This window comes from Ictalurus punctatus, chromosome 10 (genome assembly GCF_001660625.3).
Source record: "Ictalurus punctatus breed USDA103 chromosome 10, Coco_2.0, whole genome shotgun sequence".
NCBI lineage: Eukaryota > Metazoa > Chordata > Actinopteri > Siluriformes > Ictaluridae > Ictalurus > Ictalurus punctatus.
The window spans coordinates 14906096-14932123 of NC_030425.2; the positions used below are offsets into that span (position 1 = coordinate 14906096).

The 26028-nt window shown below is 37.8% G+C and overlaps 1 protein-coding gene across 1 annotated transcript in view; it reads left to right on the forward strand.

Annotated features, from left to right (window-relative positions):
• The first annotated feature begins 20494 nt into the window (after nt 1–20494).
• Nucleotides 20495–26028, forward strand: part of fbn2b (fibrillin 2b) — an 83905-nt gene continuing 78371 nt past the window's right edge. Inside the window, exons 1-2 of the mRNA XM_017478483.3 lie at nt 20495–20638; nt 22808–23095. Coding sequence (XP_017333972.1) covers nt 22920–23095 — 176 coding nt within the window. The 5' untranslated portion in view covers nt 20495–20638; nt 22808–22919. The remainder of the gene's footprint in view (nt 20639–22807; nt 23096–26028) is intronic.

The window sequence follows — 26028 nt, forward strand, 5'->3', positions numbered from 1 at the left end:
ACTGTGCTCAAGTCTGTGATTCAGCCTTGTAAATGGAAGCTTGTTATGAAGTAAACAGAGTGAGCCCTTTTCATCACAGAATGGGAAAGTGTAGGAAATGAGAATTAAGTGAAAGCAAGTGATCAGGAATTAGACTGTGTAATCAAAAAGGACTGGATGGGGGTGGTCGGCATTATTATTATTATTATTATTATTATTATTATTATTATTATTATTAATAATAATAATAATAATAATAATAATAATAATAATAATAATAATATGTCTTGATGCGATTTAAAAAATTACTAATTGCATCTTTAAGGAAAAATAATACAATGTGCACTTCTAGTTTCCATACTGTGGCCATTAATAAAAATCTACCAATGATAAAGTTATTTTTTAAAAATAATTGTTATTATATTTTTATTTTAAAAATGCATTGGCTCCAATTATTTGGTCTAATTTGGGTCTGGCAGTTGAAAAGGTTCCCACCCCCTGCCCTAGACTTAGTCCAGCTTCCCTCTGCCAGACGGCTGGTTGTTTTTTTCAGACTCCCAGCACAATGGCGCCTCTATTCTAGTCTAGAAATAAGGCATTTCTTCAAAGCTTGTGAGCTCACCAAGGGAGAAAATTCTTGCTCATTTTACCCACTGCTGTCACCGCCAAACCTGCCTCCACCCACTGTTATTTCTCTTCCTGTTCTTTTTGGCAGGAGCTGCCGAACCCCAAGAGATCAGCAACTATACACCCACCACCCACAACTCACTATACAAAAGAATAAAGCCCTTGCGTGATTTACACACACAAACTATGGTGATATAACATGAAACAATAAATTGTGGTTGTTACCTCTGGGTAGTACATATGCCAATCTCCAGTGTGTCACCCTAAAGAGACGGAGATTCCTCCAGAGAGAAAGTAGTGTATTCCCTCTGGAACGCTGCAGGTGTTAATAATGCAAACCTTCTGTTTATCCAGGCACTGACACCCTCTGCTCCAGGGCTGTAAAAGAGCTGATCTGTCTAAATATATATCTGTGTTAAAACTGTCAGAAGTCGAGACATGCAGAGCTTACCGAATTAAGTCATACCCACTGTAACAACTTACACAAGGACTTGTATGGTGGACCCTCCACATACACACTGATTTAAAAAGGTATGCAATTGTTAACATGGTGAAGCTTTCTATGCATTTATTCTACATTTATGGAAGGAGTCTCCAGTGTCAGCAGTATCAGGCAGAGGTACAGTAATGCTGCGACTTATCCAGAATGGGACAGTCTTCAAGATGGAGTGCTTTGTGGTTTCTCATTAATGTGACAAACTGCGTTTTTTTGTTTTTTTGTTTGTTTGTTTGTTTGTTTGTTTGTTTACTTCAAGAGCGAGAGAAAATAGAGGCTGTTTATCAGAGAAGTAATAGATAAAAAGTTGTTCATGCTGCAGGTTGCTGTAGTCTAAGATGAATGAAACACTGAGATAAAGTAAATTTATCTTATAGCCAGTATCTTTTGTACTGTTTTTAAAAACACACTTGCAAGTTTGTGTGACATTACTGAAATTTCTTTAATGAGCATTAAAATATTTTCAGAAAAAAATATGTAAATTATTTTGGCTGAGAGATTTTCATTCACTGGTTAGCTACCTTAGTGATATCGCTTTGAACGCAAATGTACAACTATTGAAGCAAACATCAGTAAAAACACTGATCGAAAATGTGATTTTTGGCAACTCTTTTCTTTAAGTTGATGACTTGAGGTGTGGATAGTGAGATAGGAAGCTAAACTCACACTTTTTAGGTTCTCATCACTGCTTGAGAAATAAAAAGCTTGCAGTTCAACATTTCAACACTAGAGGGTGCTGCTTTTATTTCTCACATCCTTTCAGGATCTCAAGAAATGACTCAGTAATGTGCTCTGTAATAAAAACCCTTTCGTTATATTAATGTCTGTAAAATATATTAATGTTTGTAAAAAAGAAAAAAAAATCATAAATAAAAAAAAATCCAAATGTCATCACATGAAGACAGGCAAAGTGTATATCTAAACAAAGCAATGGTTCCAGTTGTTGAGGATGGGAATTATATTGCCTTGTTAAAATGTAAAACTGTATTACTGTAAAAGGGAGGAGGCAGTAACTAGTTTATGGCACTAGTTGTTCTTAGAGTCCTCACTTGACCGTGTACAATGAATCACCATGAAGCTTTGTGTAACCTTCAAATCCCCCCCAAAATAGCTCAGTCTTCATTGGGAGTTAACATTTGGACCTGGAGTGTGGTTCTGCTTTCTCAGATGAGATTGGCTCTCCTTTTGCTTTCCGAGCATGTAACAGCCTTTGACAGAATTGGTTTCCCCAACCTTATCCACAACAGAGTTCAATTTTGTCAGAGACAACTGACAGGAGAGTGATTGAGGATGGTTTTAATGCTTTCTTTGGAAATAATTCAGTAAATAAGAATGCTACTTCATACAAAGCATTACATAACTGTAGGCTAAATGGAAGTTTAATGGAGGGTTTTGAATTTATTCTAACACCATGTGTGTGTAATTGTGAGAGGGCAATTTTACTAATGTACTTTGCTGAATTATTTATCATGTGGAACTACTTGTCTTATAATGGAAAATGTGAATAAGACCAAGATGTAGACAGCATACTAATGTTATGTTACTAATGTCAGGTCACATACTGAAACTCAGGATACATCCTGAAACTTATGACACATTTAGAAACTAGGGACACATTCAGAAACTGCATATGGATGATTCTGAGATTGCTGTGCCATTTAGCACTGTTGTAACTCTTAAAATTAAACTGTATTTAAAAAAATATCATTTTAACTCATCTCCGTCCTTTAACATTCATCCTATCTACTCTGGAGTTTTTCCACATACTGTTATGGTTAGATAACGTGGTATTCATCCTTATCATATGCCGATTTTAAGTTGCACCAGCAACAGAAAGTGAATTGAGTGTGGTCTAATGTCCTCACTCCAGTTCATATCAGACTACACACTGATCTCATTCCTCACCTTCACCTTACGCCATATTTAAATAGCTTCTCCAGTTCTAATGATGCTTCTTAAAAGTGCAGGCTTCAAAAATGCCTTTACACCAAATGCATTTATTGGTTGTATGAAGCAGCATTCCTCAGAGTTGCTGCAGGTTTATAAATGTTTTGTTTTTTTTAATCTAAGTAAGGAACTTGATAAAACCTTATTTAAGTATCTCTCAAGTATCGCTACATTCCTGACATTCCTTGATCTGGGATTTTAATTTGTATCCATTCTCACATAATTTTTATGATCTTTTTAAAAATCTCATCTGATCCTCTTTCACAGAGTTATTAAATCTACATCTAATCCCTCTGAATGCTCCATCATATGGACACACCTATCAGTGAACTTCAAACGATAAAATATGATCTCCTCAAGCCATAGATAGCACAGCTGTGGAATCAGACCCAATTCATGAGGAACGTCAGCCATTTTTTAACAGCCCACTGAGGGTGAGACGGGAAAATGAGGGGAGGATTTAAACATGTGCGCTTGGTAATGTGCCTCCTTGGTGTGCAGTTAGCTGGTCATTACACAACCACAGTCTGATAGTTTTAAACTATTACATTTTGACCAAAAACCAACCAGCAAATGTCACATAGTTCTCATCTGGCAAAAAAAAACAACCTTAGGAAAAGATCTGAATCTATTTCTGACTTAACTGAATGATTATGACATGCCTAACCTAAATTAATAAAGGGTTTAGATTAGATGTCTTTGCTTAATCTTCACCTCTAAATGCTTAGTGAGCTAGCTAACTCTGCTTACTACACCCTAGAATGAAAACGTCAAAGTATGGTTTGTTATAAATATTTTGTGTGGAAACATACAACAGCAGGTTTATCTTTCGGAAAGGAGCCTTTCTGGACAGTTAGAACCATTAAAAATCAAGTGTTTGTCATGTTACAGATAAACTGCAAACTCCTCTGTCCTGAAGACTTTCACATATATATATATATATATATATATATATATATATATATATATATATATATATATATATATATATATATATATATTTATATATATATATATATCGCGATGGACTGGCACCCTGTCCAGGGTGTACCCCGCCTTGTGCCTGATGCTTCCTGGAATAGGCTCCAGGTTCCCCCGTGACCCTGAAAAGGAGTAAGTAGTTGAAGATGGATGGATGGATATATATATATATATATATATATATATATATATATATATATATATATATATATATATATATATATATATATATATATATATATATATATATATATATATATATATATATATATATACACACACATACATATTCAGAGCATTTCCAAAACAGCAGGTCTTGCGGAGTGTTCCCGGTATACAGTGGTAAGTACCTACCAAAAGTGGTCCAAAGAAGGATAACCTGTCAACCAGCGACAGTGTCATGGGTGATCAAGGCTCATTGATGCACATGGGAGCGAAGCCTAGTCCATCTGGTGTGATCCCACAGAAAAGCTACTGTAGCACAAATTGATGAGAAGGTTCATGCTGGCTATGATAGAGAGGTGTCAGAACACACAGTGCACTGCAGCTTGCAGTGTATGGGACTGCAAAGCCACAGACCGATCAGAGTGCTCATGCTGACCCCTGTCCACCACCAAAATCATCTACAATGGGCACGTGAGCATCAGAACTGGACCATGGAGCAATAGAAGAAGGTGGCTTGGTCTGTTGAATCACATTTTCTTTTACATCATATGGACGGCCAAGTGCGTGTACGTCACTTTCCTGGGGAAGAGATGGTACCAGGATGCTCTATGGGAAAAAGAGACAGAGGTAGTATTATGCTCTGGGCAATGTTCTGCTGGGAAACATTGGGTTTTGGCATTCATGTGGATGTTACTTTGATAAGTACCACCTACCTAAACTTTGTTGCAAACCAAATAAAGTGAAGCTCTTCTTGGAAACCGTATTCCCTAACGGCAGTGGCATGTTTCAGCAGGATAATGCGGCCTGCCACACTGCAAAAATTGTTCAGGAATGGTTTGAGGAACATGACAAAGAGTTCAAGGTATTGAATTCCAAATTCCCCAGATCTCAATCTGATCGAGTATCTGTGGGTTGTGCTGGACAAGTCAGATCAATGAAGGCCGCACCTCACAACTTATGCCACTTTTCCTCTGCACAGTATGGCTCGACTCAACTCGACTTGGTTCGCTTAACTTTTCTGAGCTTGCTTTTCCACTGCATTTTAGTGCCGCCTCAACGTGGGTGCCATCTTCCACTCACCATCACGCAGGAACAATGTTGAAGCCCTGTACAAATAGACGGCCAGGCCATATTCCAAATGCCTTCCCTGTTCACTGAACATGGACCAATTAAGGATGTAAAATAACCGTTCTACAATCTACGCAGTGCTCGATATGACTGTTAGATTCAGCCGTGACAGGAGTGACTTCATTAAATGCCTGTTTGGAAAACGGTAAAGATGGAGATGTAAAAATCTAAGACAGAAACATTTGTTGTAATTTTATCTGTAATGAGATAAATGATACATAATAGAAAATTACCATATGTAAATTTATGTATTAAATGACACATTTATACAGGCACAATACAAAACCACTTGTTAAGGAGAATCCATATGATACTGTGCACCAGGTGTGTGTGTGTGTGTGTGTGTGTGTGTGTGTGTGTGTGTGAGAGAGAGAGAGAGAGAGAGAGAGAGAGAGAGAGAGAGAGAGAGTGAGTGTGTGTGTGTGTGTGTGTGTGTGTGTGTGTGTGTGTGTGTGTGTGTGCGCTAAAACACAAATGTTGAGGAGGTCATGACGTCATCCTTTTCAAGCAAAGTCTCATCTGCATTTATATGGCCTTAATTAACAGGCAAACATTGGTTCATGTGATGGTTTTGTTATCCTCTGTGCCAGGACATTACAAATTAGCAAAAGAACTTGGAAAAAAAAACCTGAAAGCAATACTCACTCAGCAAGCATTTATATGACTTCCTTTTGAATGATTGCAGACAACAGATATTCGTTAACTACAGTGTGAGCAGCACAAAGACGATAGTGTTAAACTTCTCAAGTTGTGCTCTGAAAAGTGTTTCCAATCCACATCCACATTCCTCTGTGATGACTGACAACAACTAATGTGTATAGCATGAAAAATACTGAATATATGCATTTATTCTTCCATGAATGTTACTTTTAAGCTATTTCATTTTTAATAAAACAGAAGGTTGTGCTATGACAAAATCATGATCTATAACATTGGGATTCTAAACAACTTTAAGTAACATTATGAAATTAAATGCAATTTAGAACTAGAACATTTCTAAACTAATGAGTATGTTTAATAATATGGTTATAATTATAATGTTTAATTAATTATATGAAATATGTATATGGTGAGAGTTGGCTTTGAATGCTAAATAAGTGTCAGTGTACCAATATGCCTAAGGGATCCTATATACAAAATGAAAAAAATAAACAGTTTTAAATAATTTTTATAATAGGGGTGTAACCCGATGATACAATCTGCATCTGTATCTATTTAATGTTCCAAATATATGTATCTGTAGCTGTATTAGGATTTAAATCCAAAGTGGGAATGGTGTAATGGGATTTTTTTTTAGTTTTTATTATTGAATATGAACCCTACCAGTCTGCCTTCAGAAACACAACTGGTCATTCATAATTCATAATTGGTCTCAACTAAAGATGTGTGTTGCCCAGTGTGTTACATTAAAATGTATTCATTTATCAGATACTGTAAGCAACTTACAAGTGAAGCAACATAATGCAGTTCAAGCATCTGTCATATAAAGCTGTATTTCCCAAACTGGTAATCAACAGGGTACCAGACAGGCCACATTTTTTTGCACTATTCCAGTTCCCCACATAATTAACCAAGCAACAAGGAACACCGATTCCCTTGGAAAGACGTTAAAAATGTGCAACGTCTGCCATTTGTGATGGCATGCTTTGGGGAAGCCTGTGATAAAGGAGGTGTAAGTGATATAAATGTTGCAGACCAGACCTTAGTTTCCCGTAATTTCCACCAACTAATCAAGTGCAAAATAATGTAGGAAAAGAGCAGAGAAAACAATAACTAAGCATAAGGTTAGGAGGAAGTGCTATTATTAAGGAATATTACACAGTAGGAATTGAATCAGGAATTGGTCAGGGAAAGAGTGGTCTATATTTTGTGAAGTAGAACCTATTTTGTTATAAAATATCATAACTATTTAAACAATACAGTCCTGTGCATATCTCTAGTTGACACCAATTATGAACTGAAGTAATGTGACTGAGGTTGAGGAAGTTTGAGAGCCAGAATTCACCACAAGTGCCAGGATTCTTCCACAAGAAAATGCTCATATATACTATAATGTCTATTATAGGAAACACTATATATGTCTATAGTTGGCTTCATTTAAAAGAGTAAATATCCCCTTCTCAAGTGGTTTTACTGGGTTGTCTTGAATCACAATTGGCCAATTAATGAGTTTCAGAGTAGAATTTGTAGAGATGATCAGTTTCGGCATCTGCAGTCATTTGCATAAGAAATGCAGTGTAGATAATTACTATAGCTGGATATCAGCAGCAAGAAGACAGAACAAAGATGAATTAGAGAAAGCAAGATTATTTTTTATAGAAGAAGGATGTACGAAGAATGCTTATACTCTCTTCTAAGGTCCCTTGGATGGTTAATGATTGTAATTACTCTCTAATGGTGATTTACTGGGAAACCTTTTCTTGAAGAAGAGACCTCTGTACAGTTCTACATACAACTATTAAGGGTTAGGAGAAGGGGAAGGGGAAGGGGAAGCAGTTATCATGTGATATGAAATAAATGAGATTAGAATAGATGAGAATGAAGAAATTTCTAGTGGTAAATCCATTAGAACACAAGTTTCTATGCTAAGTTAGGTACTGGCTAATAGAAGTGGCTATTAGCACTTTTCATGAATAAAATGGGCAATGGATTTGAGGTGCTTTTTTAAAAAAATCTTAAAAAAAAAAAAAAATCGTTGTCTCCATCATGTAACTCCATGAGGACTGAAAATATGTCCCACTACGGTTCTAGTCGATACTTTTATACAACGCAACTTGCTAGTAAGTAGCTGAGGGTTAAGGCTCTTGTTCAGGAGATGAAACTGAACACAAGATTCTGGACATTACCACAGAACTTAACCATTGTTCTACAACTGACTTTTTCTAAAATGAATGCCGTAGAGGGTTGGCACATTATGTGTTTGGTCTGACATGATTAGATTATTTGGCTAATTAGCAAGTTGTATCAGATAGCAAGATTATTCCTCCCACCTGTGTTCTCTGACCTTGAGGGTTTACTTTTCACCCTGGTGTCATCATGATCACTTATCATGATGAGTTAGCAACCCTGTAATAAGAGGTGTTAAAGAATGCCTCATTAGCACTTAAATACAGTTAAACCCTGCAGGCTCAACCATAACAAAGGCGTGCATTGGTAACGCCTTGGCTTGAAGGCAAACTCTTGATCAGTGATATTACTGAGATAGAATAGCTCTGCATTCATGTATCTATTACTATTCATCCACACATCAGAAATTCCTGTAGATGGAATTTGGGACTGATCTGGCATGGCCATTATCAAGGAGGGGTCCCATAACAAAGACAAGTGGTCAGACACAAGGTGGTGTTCATGAGAACTACATTCCTCTGCTCTGATCTCCCAACTCCAGCTGAGTTTATTCACACAGGGGGAAGGCAGGAGGGGTAAGAAAAGGATTCCCCCCAAGTTCCTAGTGCCAGATTTCCCACTGCACACTCAGAAATGAATGGGGGGTGAGGGGGCTGGGGGGTATCAAGAAAAACATCCCAGTAGCTATCATGTTTCACAGCAACTGCCTCAAAATTGTGTCTGAGGTGTAACTTTCAGGAAGACTGGTCATTTGGGTGTAGGCCACACTCTAATCCTGAGGCGTGTGGTCTGGTCTGAGAAGAGTGTGTCTAGGCATTTGCTTGAAAAATAACCTTTCTTTCCAGGCCACAGGCAGTCTTCTTACAGCTGATCCACAATTGATTCTCTTTTCAAGTGGCCTTGGCCTGCCATAACCGACTATCGCTATGCTGTGCTAGTTGCGGCTATGTCAACAAGCTGAGTGTGTTCAACAGCCAAGCCTCAACAGTTACCAGATGCAGTACATGTCTGAGGAATACTCAAGGACTCTATACTTTCGACGAGTACAAATATACTAATGAGAATCAACATATCCAAGAGGAACAATTCAGAGTATAGAGCATCCTTGATATGAAACATGCCCTGACGTGATTTACACCCATATAATCTAACGATTTTCAAGTTTTTCCTTTATGTAATATTGTAAGAAATTAGCCAAGATGTGTTTAGTTTGTTAGATTTGTACAAACGCTTTTCTGTAAATACACACCCAAATCTTTATGTACTTGCTTCAAGCAACATAGTTCTAATCTCTGTTGGGTAAAATAGCTATGAGGTGGGGCATAGGGGGCAGAAAAATACCAAACTGCACTATGGAAAAAGCGATTCTTGTTGTCCCCCCAGAGTTTAGCTACATTGTGAAGTTGTGTACATGTTTATAGATTAAAGTGACACCGTATCCTGAACCACAGCAGCAAGTCTTTTGGATACAGTTTGAGGCTACAGAAAAGATTTTTACTGCCAAAACTTCCATTACATGTTAGCTACATTAGCCACTTAGCTGTATTGCAAAACTAAAGCAAATATTAGACACCAAATATCTTTTGCTGATGACATTTGGGGGAAGTTTCTCGTCCTGTAACCTTGATAGCTCTCAGTATGTGACTGTTTATGGAAAGGTGTGCTGTCAGTGTGGGGTATCTAACAGCTGGTAAGCTTCACCCGTCAATATTGGCTCTCCACCCTTCCCCCAGCCTCTGACTGACCCCAGGCATCACTTCAAAGCTTCCTCCTGGGAGTTCCACAGAGGTGCCATTGCTCCATAGTTTTGGTGTACAGGATCCCACTTGCTAACGTTGTGCAAACAGATGTTAAGCTTTGTACTTGTGGAGCCTCTTCTTGCTTTCGGCTACACATCTACCAACATACAACTGGGGCATGTACCCAAAAAAGATCTCCAGATGACAGACAAGGACTTTTGAAGAGCGCTCAATCTACATACTAGCCAGTTTCTTCTCCTCTGACATTTGATGGAGCTTATTATGTGACTGTTTATATAGGCAAGTGAGTGCATTGGAAATGCTATTGGGCTTCCTGCTCTGCTATTGCTGACAAGGCAAACACAGCTGGTCACCTGATGGACTCTGTCCAAACTTTACCCTGCCACAAAATGATGTTGACTTCGCAAATGAAAAGCTCAAGACAAGATGGTGTCACTCACAAAAATGTGTGAGCGTGAGAGCATGAACTGTGAAAACGTGGCCATTTGAGTCATCTTTCATGTGACTTCTGGTGTTTGGATACAAGGAGTCTTTGCTTGTACACTGGTTCAAAGACCACTATAATGCACAAGACTTCTGGGTGGTCTACTGATGTAATTAAATGTCATTAAAGCATCTCCATATGTTGGGGGAGTGTGACTTGAAACAGATGCATCCCTTAGGAAGGCATAGAAAGGCGACAGATACATGAATAGAGCCATTTTCCAAGTAGGGTAATAAATTATAAAGCTATTTTCAATTTGGTCTTTGATCATTAGAAAGTGTTACATTCTTACATAGTCAAGATGCAAACATGATGTTTATTTTTAATTTCATGCCCAGATGTCTATTTTAATGTAAAGATGTTACATGGATATTGGAACCAAATAATCATGTGTCCAACACAAGTACATGCAGACACACACACATAAACATGTTCTTAAGGTTATTGGTCATTACACATTCCAAAACAAATGTTGTTTATAACTGATATGATAATATGTGATTAAAGTGAATAATTTGTTCTGTGGACATTTCACAACATTAAATGGATAAAAAGTCTATCATTAATAAATCACAAATTGTAATCATTGGAGCACTATTGTGGCATAAGAGGAATAAAACACTTCAGGACCTGCTCTTATTGGTGGTAACGGCCCTAGTCTTTCCATTTACATATACTATTTTTCCTTCTAGCAACAAGACTACTCACAATGGTTACAGTTAAAGTGATACATCCTGATTAGGGCATGTAAAGACACCAGTGTTAAGTTCAACATGGAAGAAGTTTCATTGATTAACATTGTTCCTTTGTCTGATTGGCAGTTTGATTAAGTTGCTTATATCACTACTACCAAAGTTACTGATGAAAATGCACTTTGTTGAAAGTGTGTTGAAATTTAGTGAACAATAATGGCAAGATAAAAGAAATTACAATGAAAATTACATAATAAGGCACATGTGATTTTCGAGAAATTAATAAACAATTGTGTAGGTTGAGATTGAGATTTTATGCATTTTATATCCCAAATAATCAACCAGGTTTAGTTTATTCTGTTTGTTATAATTGTGTGGGTTTTAATAAGGTGTTTGTGTATATGGTGGTGTTTTTTTGTATTATGTGCTATGTGTAAACATTTAGCAATTGCCAGTGCTGTTTGTTGCTCTGTCCCTCGGTACCAGTAGTCCCCATTGGTGCCTATGCTGGTACTAAATCGACTCAGCCAATAACATACAGAGAAAGGAGACAGATATAATGCACAGATACTGAGAAGCCCAGCTTCTGTTTTGAAACCCCTAATAACCATCCATGCTGTCCCATCTCACCATTAGGCCATCTGTTCTAGCCTAATTTCACTCGTAAACAGGCTGTCTGAGGCATGTTAGCTAGTACCGAGCATTGTCATTACGGAGCGGTTAAGCGGTTAATTTGTCATGAAGGACGCTATTACATATTCAGTATTTCATGCTTTGTCAGCTGGAAAACCTAAATCAAGGAAATCACAACCCTTGCTGCTTGATTTTGTTTATTTTGCATGTTTGATTTTTTCGGTTGATTCTGTGTACCGCTGTTCTCACCTTGGCAGAAAGAGTGACTGCTGGCTGACTGTCTGTTCTGAGTTGGTTTTGGTGTAAATAATTAAGGCTAGAGTGGGCTAGATGAGGGCCTGCTGTGCAAACAATCCAAGCTCTGGACAAAGGCCAGGTTTTTATTATCGTAGAGAATGTGCACTTTCTTGCACTTGCACTTAAGCATAGTTTATATGCCCAACTCACACGCTCTCACTCTCACTCTCTCTCAAGTGAACAATGAACATGAAAAGGAGATGGGGAAAAAAACTCACCTTTCACATATTTAGGTGAAAATTCAAACCTCATGTTTGCTTATTTTAGTTTGAACAACTTGTTTTAACTGTGTTCAGTTCTCCCACTGAATCTAGACTTAAGTTTGAGAAGACACAATTACTCAGATGAACAAATGACCAATGTTTTTGTTTAGCGACAGTCTGCTGAACTCTGAATCCGAGCAGAAAGAGGATTAAGTTTCTGGAGGGCCGGAGTCTGTGCTCGGTGTTACTGTCTTGCGTTTAACCAAAGTCAGCATAAAGGAAACTTCTCCCATTCTCTCAGTGGGCAGTGAAAATTGGATTCTGACTTCAGGTCCTAGTTTAGCATAAAGAATATTAGCATGTTTCTTTACAGTTTGTCAGTTTCTTCAAAAGTAGCCCCTGCCTAGTGGACCAAATCTGCTCCCAGCAAAAACATGCTCTAATGATATTTCAGAAAAATGGCAAAATGAGAGGGGAAAAAATAGCAAGTATAAATTACATTTATACAAAGACAAAGAAAAGCTGTCACTCCTGTGTGTTCTTAACTGCAAAATCTTTCTCGTAGCATGGCCTCTTCTAATTTACACTAGTACTGAGGATTAGCTTGATCAAAAAAGAAACCTAAGGCTGTACACATATAACGTCGACATGAGTTTTCCTTGAAAAGTAAATGCAGATGCTGTAGGAAAGATGTAGCTAAATTGGTCATGTGTGATTGGCCCAAAATAAACACCCATAAAAGAAGTCATACTTTTATGCTAAATATAACTTTAGTTAATGTGTTAAACTGTGGAGAGATAAGTTGTTAAACTGTATTAGAAATAAGATATATTTGGTCGGGAAATGAAATGGGAGGGATATCTAATATCAATCAATAGCTTGATAATGAAATTATTAGGGTTAATCATGCATTATACTGTATTACATGGTCTCATTGATGGCATAATAAGATGTAGGTCAAACTATTACACACACTTAAAGGTGGATAGATAGCTTCATTCATGATTTAGATTTTTTTTTTTTTAATGCTGATTGCATTAAAAAATTAATGCCTCAGAATACCAAACAAACTGAAAAGCTCTAACCCTTTTCATTAAAAAAAAGAAACAAAACAAAACACTAAAATTATGGTTCTGTCATCTGTCCTTTTGTGTAATTTGTAGTTTGATTGGACAATGTGTGCTTAGTTTATCTTAGTTAGTTAGTTAGTTTATCTAAGGTTTTAGTTTCTCCTCCAGTGTCATTTTGGGAGAAAAAAAGATTAAGATAGAGTAAATATTCTTGTTTGAGTCAACTTGTTTGTGACTGTATTTCACATGCACTTTCTCAATCACTACTGATGACTTGTCTGAAAATGATCAACACAAATAGAGATCAGATCAGATCTGGGAGGAATTTCACTCTGTATGAAATTCCCTGACACGGCTGTCATTGTATAACTCTATAGTCTGGACTAGAAAGAATCAGCCCCAGTCGCACTTCTTCATAACATTCTATGTATTTTTCTTATGACTTGCACTTGGTTTCCAGAAAAATCCATAATAATTCACTTTAAGACATTTGCTAACAGTAAATAATCTGGATACATCAAAATGCTGGAATAGTATTTTAGTATATGGCAATAGCCCTGCCTATATAGCAATGACAGAGCACTCATTGTTGAATTGTTTGTAATTTTCTATTTATATTTAATGCAAAACCTTTTTGTTTGCAGGTACTATATAATCCCTAATGAGTAGTGTAAGAATATAATGCATAGTGTTTTAGTTGAGACATGGAGGAATATCTTGTGGTTTGTTGAGAGAATGTGAGTTAAGGATGGAGAAATTCTAATCCCAAAAGGATACTCAAAAGAATGAACTCACTCCCTCCATTCTCTATCGTTCCTTAGTTAAAACAAAACACAGACAGAAAACAGGAAAAGAAATAATTGTGAAAAAAATTATTAAATTCTGTGAAGCACATTCACTGAAGCAGATTTACATCATAATCAGTCGTAAAGCTGTAATTGCACTATGTTTGGAACACATTACTCTGTTGTTTGGATTCCCCTCCGTCTTATGTGCTCTCAAATGTGAAGCATGTAATACATCAGAAAACTATTAGCCTTTACTGGAATTAGTGAGTAAACATTTCATTCAGCTCTTAGTATTGCTCTGCTTGTTCTCTGTTTTTGTCTCCTGTTTTCCCTCCGGGAAGTCTTACTTCATGATCGAGTGATTTCAAAACTCAACATGCATCAACTGAAAAATTCTCTTCCCTTCTCTCTACTTCATGTGTCTTCCTTCTGCGTGTTTAAGAGGCAGTAAACCAAACCCCAGGGATGATGTACAATATGTCCAATCAACTCAGGGAGCCTCGTACACATGTACCGTCCTCCCTATAATCTCAGAAAGCGTAATGACATTCAAGGCCATCGGGAATAAGCCGACACACAGGGCTTGCTGGAGTACGCTTTATGGGATGACATGCTCTCAGAGCCGGAACACAACTCACATTTGTCCCCGGTTCTCGTTTGAAGTCCTACATTCTTGCTGCACTACATCACTGGCCGGGCACAGCTGCTGCTGGAGGGTAGATGAGGTTACAGTTACCAAGCAGTCATAAAAAAGGAACAAGGTGTTTTGTATGTTGAACGAGGAGATGTAGTAAAAACACGGGCTACATTCTCAAGCCCATCATTGCAGTATAGTGATAAAATGAATGAAAAAGCAGATGTAGAAAATGAACATTGCAAAGATGAATAAAGGCCAAATCCATGGCATTTGTTTTATTTTGCAGCCCTAATTATCCCTTATGAGTCCATGGATGTTTGGGTGGAGGAGAGGAAACATCAGTAATATCGTAATTTGTATAAATATTGTGTTAAAAAATAAAGGTTGAAGGTATATGTATCAACACCATGTATATAAAGCTACGTTCACATTAGAGGTGAAATCCAGTTCTTCCCTTTTGTTTTTCATTACAGTGTGAAAATTTTGTGCCTTTTGGCCACTTTTATATATACAGAAAACTTAACAGTCTTATTGGAATTCATGCAACTTGCCATTAATCCAGTTTGACATTTGGGGTGAAGCAGTTGAGCAGCAGGTAAACCAGGATAAAGTGGTTACTGATGATGAATGAATAAATGAGATCTTAAGGAAACAGTTTTCTTCTCTTCAGAACCTTACCAAAATTAGCAGACAGATGTTGCCCTAGACATTGTAAAATTCTGGTTGAATTCCGTGTCTAGAAATGCATCCACATCTCGGTTCCACAAATCCTACCACGTAGATATTCCCGGTTTTATCTTGCTCCTCTTATTTTGTCTACAAATTTGCAACCTGCCTTCACTTGCACATTAATGTTAAATGATACTTTTGATAAACAATTGCTAGTCTTGTCTTTTCTTTTTTGTTTACTGCTACATAAGTGAGTACTGTGGATTTTGTGTTTTTAAATCAGAATTGAGCATGTAGGACTTGCTCATGCATCTAATCATTGATATGGTGAAGGCTTTGTAAGAACTAGTTTATTCAACCTTTATGGAAGGACTAAGTGTCGGTGCTTTGAACCGGCAGTTTTCCACCATGGGAAATTCGTCAGGACAGATGACTTTGACTTTCTGCTTTCTTGGTAACATGACAAGCTCCAGATTTTGTCTAATTAACTTCAAGAGAAAATAAAAGAGAAGCTGATGAGGGAATGATTTTATAGCTGTTATAACATAAATTATAACTGTCTTGTCTCTCAATGTTGTTCCACAACATTAATGCAACAATAAACAGATAAAAAGTATAAAGTGTTGTCCTTTAATAAAAAAAGCAATTGTTGGCAAATTGCTGTGGTATAAAATAATAAATCCTATCCCCAAACACCTCTTTCCATACTGTTATAGAAACAGTACTCTCCACCCCGACCTGCCTTAATGCTGGTTTTTGGCAATGCTGTTCTTCTAACAAATCTGTGTGCTTTGAATAATAGAAAAAAACATTCATCTGCCATTGTACAATACTCTGTACAAATGTGGTGTCAATGTATTTGGGAAAAAAAAGTCAGAATTTAGAATTTGTGTTACATTTAAACAATTGGAATTTTGTGTTCACACAGTTCTGGAAAATCTGATTTGTGTTACATTTAGACAAAAACTGAAATTCACCAACTGGCTTAAAGTGCCTTGGAGAAAGCAGGTTTTATCACTTACGCTCCTAAATTGGTAGCTGCAGCTGTTATGTGACAGGAAACTAGGAGAATTAGGAACTAGTAGGTGTGAATTAGTGGATAACACTAAAAAATGTATTTGTGTCACTTCAGCAATAAAAAAGAGATTTGTACCCAGATTTTTATAATGTAAATGAAACCAATGTGGCTTACAGTTATGCATATGTGATGGAAGAGCAGTTTCCCAAAAACTAACCTCATTCTGTTCTGCAGTGTTTTAAAGGAAATGACTATATTTTGGGCAAATAAGAGCATCCTGTTCAAAGTAAGATTTATAGTGAAGTCAGTGGTGGCTCTTTCTACTCACTGACCACAAAGTGCACCCTTTTGACCATGGCTGCATCTGACAGGCCTCAACGATTCTGTCTAACGAGCTTATACTGACCCTACTGACATCTCAACAAAAAAAAACCCTACCACATTGCTCACACATTATTTTCCTCAGAACGGAAGAATTTTTTCCCCATTCTTTTTTTTTTTGTCAGGAAAGTCCTTATTGAGTGTTTCTCTTCCTTTCCAGGCGGGAGTTTCTCCAAACTGAGCTTGCTCCACCCACACTCCACAGACTCCACCACAAAATCCAATGCAGAAACACATCCAAACCTCCATTCTCATACATCTCATACACTATACTGGACATGCAATCTCTCTTTTCTCTAAACATGCCGGTTTGTTTATCCTGGTCAAGGCGGAGGCATAGCGGTGGAAAAGATATACATGAACTGAAACCAAGCACATTTCGAGCCTTAATGCATTTTATACCTCATCCAGCCTACACTCTAAACACACTTCAAATTCCAAGTTCACAAATGTTTTTGCCACGTTCATGTATCCCAAGGACTTCATCCAGGGTGTATTCCCACTTCACACCCAGTGTTCCCAGGAGAGGCTCTGGATCCATCACTACCTGACCAGGATAAAGCTCTTAATGAAGATAAATGAATGGTATCCCAAATCACATTAAATTACAGCAGTCCTGTCTTGGCTGCATGACCTTGTAGTAAAAACGCTGATGAAGCTTATAAAATGCTGCTGAAGTTTTCTAAAGATAAACAAACCAGAGATTCACATGGAGTCTAAGAAAAATCTGATATTTGGACTTTGAAACTGTTCACTATGCCAGAAAATATATCAAAGAATAAGACACTTTTTTGATACTTTGTTTCAGGATATGAAAAAAAGGTTTGCTTAGTGTGTCATAGTCCCAAAGTGGCCCAAATCAGGTTTGGTGCTCATTTTCATTCAAGAATGTTCTTTACTCCAACTTGAGACAAGAGACTGAATCATGTCATGTGACACTGAGCCCATATGGTAACCAAACTGCATTCTCATCTGGTTGCTGCAGGATGTGTTGTCTACATAACATTGCATGCAGGGACTTCAGAAATCTGTTTTTCCACATTTTGAGGACTTGAAGGATGGGCAGCAAAAAATCAAAACAGCCAGTAATAACAATAAACACATATAAACCATATTCAGAAAACCCTACCAGTGTTGTAATGGATATTCTGTATAGTTTGAAAAAACAGTGTCTCTATTGTATGTCCAAATAGGTCTAAATAAAAGACACAGAAACAGATATCTGATTCTACCTCATGCCATGCGAAGCACTGGAAGGAACTTCAGTCTCATTTAACTCATTTTAACGAGTCATGGAGTATGGGGGTGGGGGGGGGCATCTTACTGGGCTCTGCAGAAAATGTGGTTCTGTTTAGGACAAAAGGAGGGCGGGGAACAGCAATGGCCTTGGGGGAAGGGGGGTTGAGCCAGCAACGTTCTTCCTATCCCATATTCTGGAACAGATGCAGTGTGATCCATGGGGGTTGCAAAATAAACTGAAAATCAGTCCTGTACCTCCACTGCACCATGTGGATACAGTTCATAAGCCTTCTTACAATATATGACTGTAGAATCTTGCCCTTAAGTGTGAGAAAATCACCAGCATTTGCCTGTTTTGCTGGGATTAATGCAACATTGAATAAGAGTGCTGAACACTAGTAATTACATGTTGTATCAGACTGATAGTGTTACCAAGTGAATCTTAATGATTTATTGTAATCAATGACAAAAACGATCCTCTTTAAGATCTCAAGTGATTTTTATCCGAGATGCATTTCTCACTTAAAGGGGACAGTTAAAGATGAAGCCAGTGGTCTACTGCTGCTCTAGGTTTGGTGTTTTGTGCATTCTGAGATGCGTTTCTGCTCACCATGGTTGTAAAGAGTGGTTGTTTGAGTTACTGTAGGTGTTTCCACCCACAGAACTGCATGGTATTTGGTGTTTTTTTGCACCATTCTGTGTAAAATCTAAAGACTGTTGTTGTCGTGACTTTATTCACTCCCTATTTACCATATAGTGCACTATTTAGGGTGCAGCCATGTTAAATTTAATTTCCTGTATAGTAAAGTTTATAATACAGTACTGCTGAACTCTCAATTCTAAGTTGTCAGATGATGCTGATTAATTTTAATAACAGCATAGCTCAGACAGTAGTTCCAGCTGTAATGCAAATCACAGTTTTATATTAATGCGCTTCTAATACGTTATGGTTTCTGTAGTCACAGTACATTCACAGGGACTTGTGTGGCAGATGCGCCACAGAATCTAAAAAACTGATTAAATATGTGTTGTTTTTAAAATGTTTAATTTGTAATATGATGACGTTTTCTGTAAGGAGACATTTATTTATCATTTATGGATGGAGTCTCCAGTATCAGCATGTTTTAACAGTCGGGAGTAAAGTTGTAAGTTTCAGTTTTCTAACACAAGAACGTGTAAGGATGGAGGGCTTGCATTTTGTGGTTTCTCTGTAACGAACTGCAGTTTTGTTTTTCTAATTTCATATGAAAGTGAGGGAACTACTGTTTTTAGCTGTTATAGTGCAAGGGATAGCAGGACCTAATTTCTTTCACTGACATTTCAAAACATTAAATGTAACTATAATCAGATAAAAAAGTATAACATTAGCTAGTTACATCTATTTTGGTATCTAATTACTTTGGGCATAAATTTGCATTATTGAAGCCAATTTCTAAGTTATATTTAGAAAAATTATAGGTTAGAATTAGCTGATCGCTGAAATATCTTTTTCTTCAGAACAACATCTAAAGAAGATTCTTCAGTGCTGTCCCAACCTGCTGTCTCATGTCATCATTCTGTGAAGGTGTGTTCAGCTGCTCGGCCACCCGGCTGGTAGAGGCAGTGAGACGCGTCGTCGAGTAGTGACCGTGGTGTTTCAGAGATAGTAACTGAAAAGTGAGCAAACAAACTGGCCTGGTCTTGTCATTGGATACAGATGGGCTCTGAGATATCTGAGATTTTAAAATGTGAAAACATTTAATAAACACACAAAACACACAATTATAGACTGATGAGATTTAAAAATCCCCACACAATTTTGTCTTCTTATCCTTGTGAGGACATTATGCGGATAGAATTATGCATCTAATTAATGCTATGCCGATACGTAAATCTAACCCTAACCTTAACCATAGGAACCAAAAGGAAACCCTTAAAAAATGTAAAGTTTTTTTTGTTTACAAAAATAAAAATTTCATTTTTTTCCAAAAAGCACTTTTCCTCATGGGGACCAGCCAAACATCCTCACTGTCATGTTCAGATCCTTATGGTTACATCTGGTCTCCACCAAGATATAAAAACACGCCCCCGCACACATACATATAATAATGGATATATAATTCATACACATAAACACATAAAAACACACAAAAAATAATTCATAATGTTCAATTACACAATTTCAGTAGTCAGCTAGTTTCAGTTTGACTGATTAATTTGATTGATTGGTGTGTGTGTGTGTGTGTGCGTGTGTGTGTGCGTGTGTGTGTGTGTGTGTGTGTGTGTGTGTGTTGTTCCCACTTACTCCCACTCACTAAAACTATTTCGTAGCCTCAGTGTAAGTCTGCAGTTTGCATTGCTCTTAATTATCTCATGGCAGTAAAGGTATGCGGGTCACCCATCCCCCCCCCCCCCCCCCACTGTCCGCTACAAACCCCGCCCCTTTATCACGTATTACAGGAAGCACCTCCCCTTTCCCTTTCTGCACTAATTCACTAAACTTTTTCTTTCCTCGCGAGCCAGCGCTGCAATTTTCCCCATTCAGACTCCGTGGCGTATCCCGTTACAAAAACCGGATTCCGGGCTGGACAGTCTCAACGCACCCCGACAGTTATAAGGTAATTCGCTTAAAGATTTTCTTAGCAAAAACGTATTAAGACCTTTTTTGTGTGCAAAAAAAAGTTAGTCATTGCAGTCGAGCCTGCAATGAATAGTAACGGTAATAGAGTGGGGAAAAAAAGTTCATTGAGGAATTCCATGAAAGTCAGGTTTATTCATTCAGTCGGATTTCATTATGCTTGATGCATTGATGTTGTTTTATTTTTATATATTTCCATATATTCTTTGTCCGGTTACCTGATTTTCTTAGGATCTTCTCGATCATCCATAAAAAGGAAGGTGGTTAATGCAAATAAATAAAGTTCCAGTGATTCGGTTTAATAGCCTAATGTTCGCAGAAATATGTTCTGAGAAAGCTGTGCAAGTTTTTCGTCGCTCATCTGCAGATTTTTCTTTTGAGGTGTTCAAAACTTTTTTGGGTCCGTCACCAAGACAACCCTTGCAGCTCCCGCGCCGTCATATTTCACGCGAAAATTAAATAAATAACGCGCGTGCACAATGGAAACCGGAAGCGTTTATGAACGTAACCATGATTGTCTAATTAGCGTTTATTAGAGTGGTGTCTGTAATTCATCTAGTCTGAAAGAATAAACATGATATGGCTCAGACATTTTACGCTGTAGTGTCTACATTGCATATAGATTTATAAAGAATACACACTGTATAATGAAGTCTGAAGTTTTCCAGGGAGAGGGTTTTGTAGACCAAGGGGTTAGTACAGCTTAATTTACAACCATCCTTTCAAAGTTTAAAGAGATATATTGCTTTCTTTATTGGAATACAAATAGATCCTGCTGAAAAATACCCAGTCCCTATTCCCAGTTGTTTCACAACCCCCTTGGAGCTGAAACTCATTTCTACCAGTTATAAATCTTCAGAGGCCCGTTATTTAGCCTGAACTCTTACTTTAATGAGAGGACTGAGCAGTTGGCCATTTTTCAAGACCACACTAATGCGGTCGATGTGGACTTGTAAAACCACATAGGCTGGTATGTGATTCAGCATCGCTTTGCTCATGAAAGCTCTGATCGAGTGGGCATAATAGGCTATTTCATGGTATAAAGATTAGCTATGGGTTTCCAAATTTTCAGTTTTACAGAGGGACTCATTTCTTCCGACCATAACCCACTTATATAGACATTAAGGGTGTGACTTGTTGGAGCTTTGATTTGTACATCATTAGTGTTTATTCCGATTGATTCAATTTGATTTCATTTTGAAAGCTGAGATATGAAGTCTGCAGGTCACCAAGGAGAAAAAAAAGACACCATCCCACACAAATGTTCAAATCATCTCACAGAGTTTCAGAGACGATCATTTGATTTAAATAAGATTTTATTTCAATCAAATGATCAAATGATCATCTCTGAAACTCGGTGAGACCATTTGAACATTTGTGTGGGGTGGTGTCTTTTTTTTCTCCTTGGTGACTTGCAGAACTCATTTTAAAGAGTGAATTCTTCATAAATCTATTTGCAATGTACAGACTAAAATGTATGACTAAAATTCAGGCAAGTAGTGCTAAAGAGATTGTTTGGTGTTTTATTTACAGACCCTGCCCTTACTATGGGTGTGTTCATAAATGCTTGCGGCTTTAAATTCCACTGTGGATCTGTGAAACTGTTTAATTATGGAGATAAAAGTGAAGGTGCGTGAGCCGTGAGGATTGTCTTGGTCAGAAACCAAAAAAAAAAGGTTTTGAACAGCTCACAGGAAAAATCTAAGATGAGAAACGAAAAACTTTTGTAGATGATTAATAGACACTATACTGTCAAATTAAAGTGGATGTGGATGTTGGAGGACTGAGCAACAGCATGCTTCCAGCAGTACTGACATCTCCTCTCATGCAGCACACCTGTATCCAGAATAAACACATACCGACTCACTTAGCCAAGCGCAGGAGCCACGTTTTTAGCAGAGCTAAATTTGGAAAACAGTATATTCCTCGAGTAAGGGTTAAGGAGTAAAGGCCACATGATACTGGATATTTGAGTGAAGGCTATTTGTTGTCGTATACTACTAGGGTTTGTCTTCAAGTAATTTGTGATCTAGTAGTTATGTAGTTATAAGTAAACTGTGAAATACACAACAACATAATCAAATACAGCTCAAGGTCAAGGCAATATATAGTATGCACTTATTTACTCCTTCCCCCTGTGAACCCCCAGCTCTCACCCTGGAGTGGAAGTGGACAGGACAAGTGGAACTCGGAGTTGTCCAAGTGATCAGAGTGACTGAGTTTTAAGAGTGAGGACTCGGGGAGCAGCACGGCGTGGGCTGATGGGGGCTTGGACTGTAGCAAGGGTGGTGCTGGGATGGGCTGCCGTGTGCTGGGCGTCTCTCCAGACGGTGCAGGCTCAGGGAGACGGAGGCCTGCAGGCGAGCCTCTTTAACGGAAAGCCAGAGGGGGAGGTCCAGCAGAGGGTGCGCCGGAGAGGACAGGATACCCTCAGGGGGTAAGAGGCTTGTTCACTACCACTTTCCCACCAATATGGTGATGGAGCTGGTTCAGGGAACCATCCGCATTTGCAATCTAGCTGCTACTTAGATTGTTGCAATTGCCAGTAAAAAAAAAAAAACAACAGGCTGTTTCCTCCTTGCGCCATTGCTTCATGGTTGTAAATATTTAATTTCACAGATTTTCCAATGATAATCCTAAAATCCACCTGGAATTGCCTGACGTTATGACCCAGTTCTCAGTTCCAGAGCATTTTGTTGATGGAACTGAACAAAACTGCAGTTTTGCAGTGGAAACGCCCAGAACTGCTTAAGATTAAACACTACTAGGGATCCAGCATTAGTACCTTGTCAGTGCAAAAAGTCTTTTCTAATTCACAAAGCGAATCAAGAGGCAGAATCTTATTTGAATATGTCAATGTGTAGTCAAAAGGCAAGCACAGGATAGGCTCACTGTTCAAGTGGTTGCGAGAGCACTTTTGATAGGCAACTGGAAAATATGGACACTGAACATAAACTAGCTAATCACTAAGGCTAACAATTTATTTAGCTTGACCGCAGTCATAAAATCATATGTAATTATAATGTAAAGGCATAATGACAATAATAATGAGATAACATTGTTAGGAATATCAACATTTTCCTCATACATGTTGGTAAATTTGTGAGAAAATATTCTAAAATGCCACTTTTATTACACTTAGCCTGCTAACAGAACTGCAACATTGAGAAAAGTTGCAAGAGTACTGTTGCTAGGCAATTAGAAATATGTATAGTAATTATAAAACTAGGTAATGGTAATGACCTAAGGTAACAATTTATCAAGCTCGATCATGGCCATAAAGTCGGTTGTACTGACAGTGTAAAGACATAATGACAGTAGAAATGAGATTTACCTCAGATATGTTGGAAAATTTGTGAGCAAAAACACCATATGTCTAAAATGAAACTTTAATTACACTTAGCATTACCTGCTAACTGAACAGCCACATTGCCATGTTGTGAGAGCATTGTTGCTAAACAACTGGAAAACATGGACACTGTGCAAAAGCTAGCAAGTGACAGATGGTAACAATTTAGCTAGCTTGGATATATCAATATATAAGTCTTTTGTACTGCCAATGTAAAGACATAGTGACAGTTAATTTGAGACAATACAGTTGGGAACATCAACATTTACCTCAGATATGTTGGTAACTTTGTAAAAAAAAAAAAAAAAAAGACACTGTATGACTAAAATGGAACTTTACCTGCACTTAGCTTTGAATGCTAACTGAATTGCAATATTGAAAACCATTACACATCAGTTGTGAGAGCACTGCTGACCCTGAAACTATAAAAAAAAATTAGACTTCAGAAGTTATACAAGAATAAATACAAGAGTGGGCTGTTCGTGTGAAATCTTCTCGTAGATATAGTGAACACACAATTTCCCATTTAAACATAGCACAAATGGGAAAAAAAAAATCTGGAAAATAACTGTAATGCCATTTGTTGAAGAATAAGCATGTGACCATTTGCTTTCCAATACCAACTGGATTAAAGCCCTACCAAATTTAGGACGAGTATTTAAGGCGACATACTGTGTAGGTGATATAGGTGAATTGACCTGGCAATTTTCAGAAACAGTGAAATGATGGATGCGATGGTGACATGGGCATTTACTTTCTACACATTTGACTACAAGGATAATTTCACAGTGGTTTATTTCAAAAGCTATCGTAAATACACTGTCACTCAACACGAAGCTTTCTGTGATGAAGGTAGCTTTCCAAGCCTTTCTGCAGTGTGCCTCTCAGGGTTTCTGGGACAGATGTGTGAGTCCACAGAACTGGGTGGATTTCAGTATATTTGAAAAAGTTTTGCTGCAACAAGGGATGTTTTGTTTTCTGTGGTCTCGAATGTCTGGATCAGTTATTCCAGTCAGCCTCTCATCTGTCCTTGCTTATTTACTCCCCCGCAAACTGCCACAGGAAATGAGGTATTCCCATCACTTGGGTGCTGTTACAAAGGACGTTTGTTTCCAGGCTACAGGTGACAACGAGGCAGAAAGCACTATGAACAGAAATACGTCACCATTACACTGAATCATCTGTAATTACGTTAAGCAGGACCTTGCCATACCCACAAAGAACTGATTTTTCAAAAATGTCTGTGAGTCAGTCGTCCAGGCCTAAATAAATACTTTTGGCTTGAGTGTCTAAATTCTCCTGGCTCTGTTTCTCTTTCTGTACAAGAAATCATGACAGATTTTAATAACAACATGTGTAGTGGAACCTTTTTGTCTCTGCACGCAAAAGCCCTCCAGATGGTTAGATCTATTGGCCAGTTTTCCCACCATTACTTTTTATGAATAATCTACACAGTCAGCCAGAACCTCCTTGTGTAGAACTGATTTGTGCTGCATAATTTAGAAAACACAAACACAGCGGGACTCTGAACTTGCACAACTTCCTGATTCCTGTTCTTATCTAGAAAATAAGATATCCCTTCTGACATAGCCTAAATGAATGAAATGTTCTTTAGAGAGTGGGTATCATCAGCCCTTCTGCAACACTGAGCAACTGTATTGTTGTTCTGCGTAACAAGTAGCTGGCCGGATGTTAAAATATGTAATTCTTGAAAAGGTTTTACATTAAAAATGAGTGGTAGCTACTTTTTATATAGGTGGTAGTGTATTGTGTGCTCCAATTCTAACCTCAGCAAAACTAACATCTTCAGATATCCTGATATGATATTTTTGTCACGTCGCCCACCCTAAAAGACTGCCATTTTGTTTGTGTTGGCCAACCATAAATCTGTACCCTGATTGAAAAGAAGTCTAAATTGCACAGTTGTCTCTAAAACAACCCCATTTTGCTTTCTTTTCATGGAGTGAACAGGAAATTATTATGTTGTTTTTTTTTGTTGTTGTTTTTTTGGAAGGAACGTA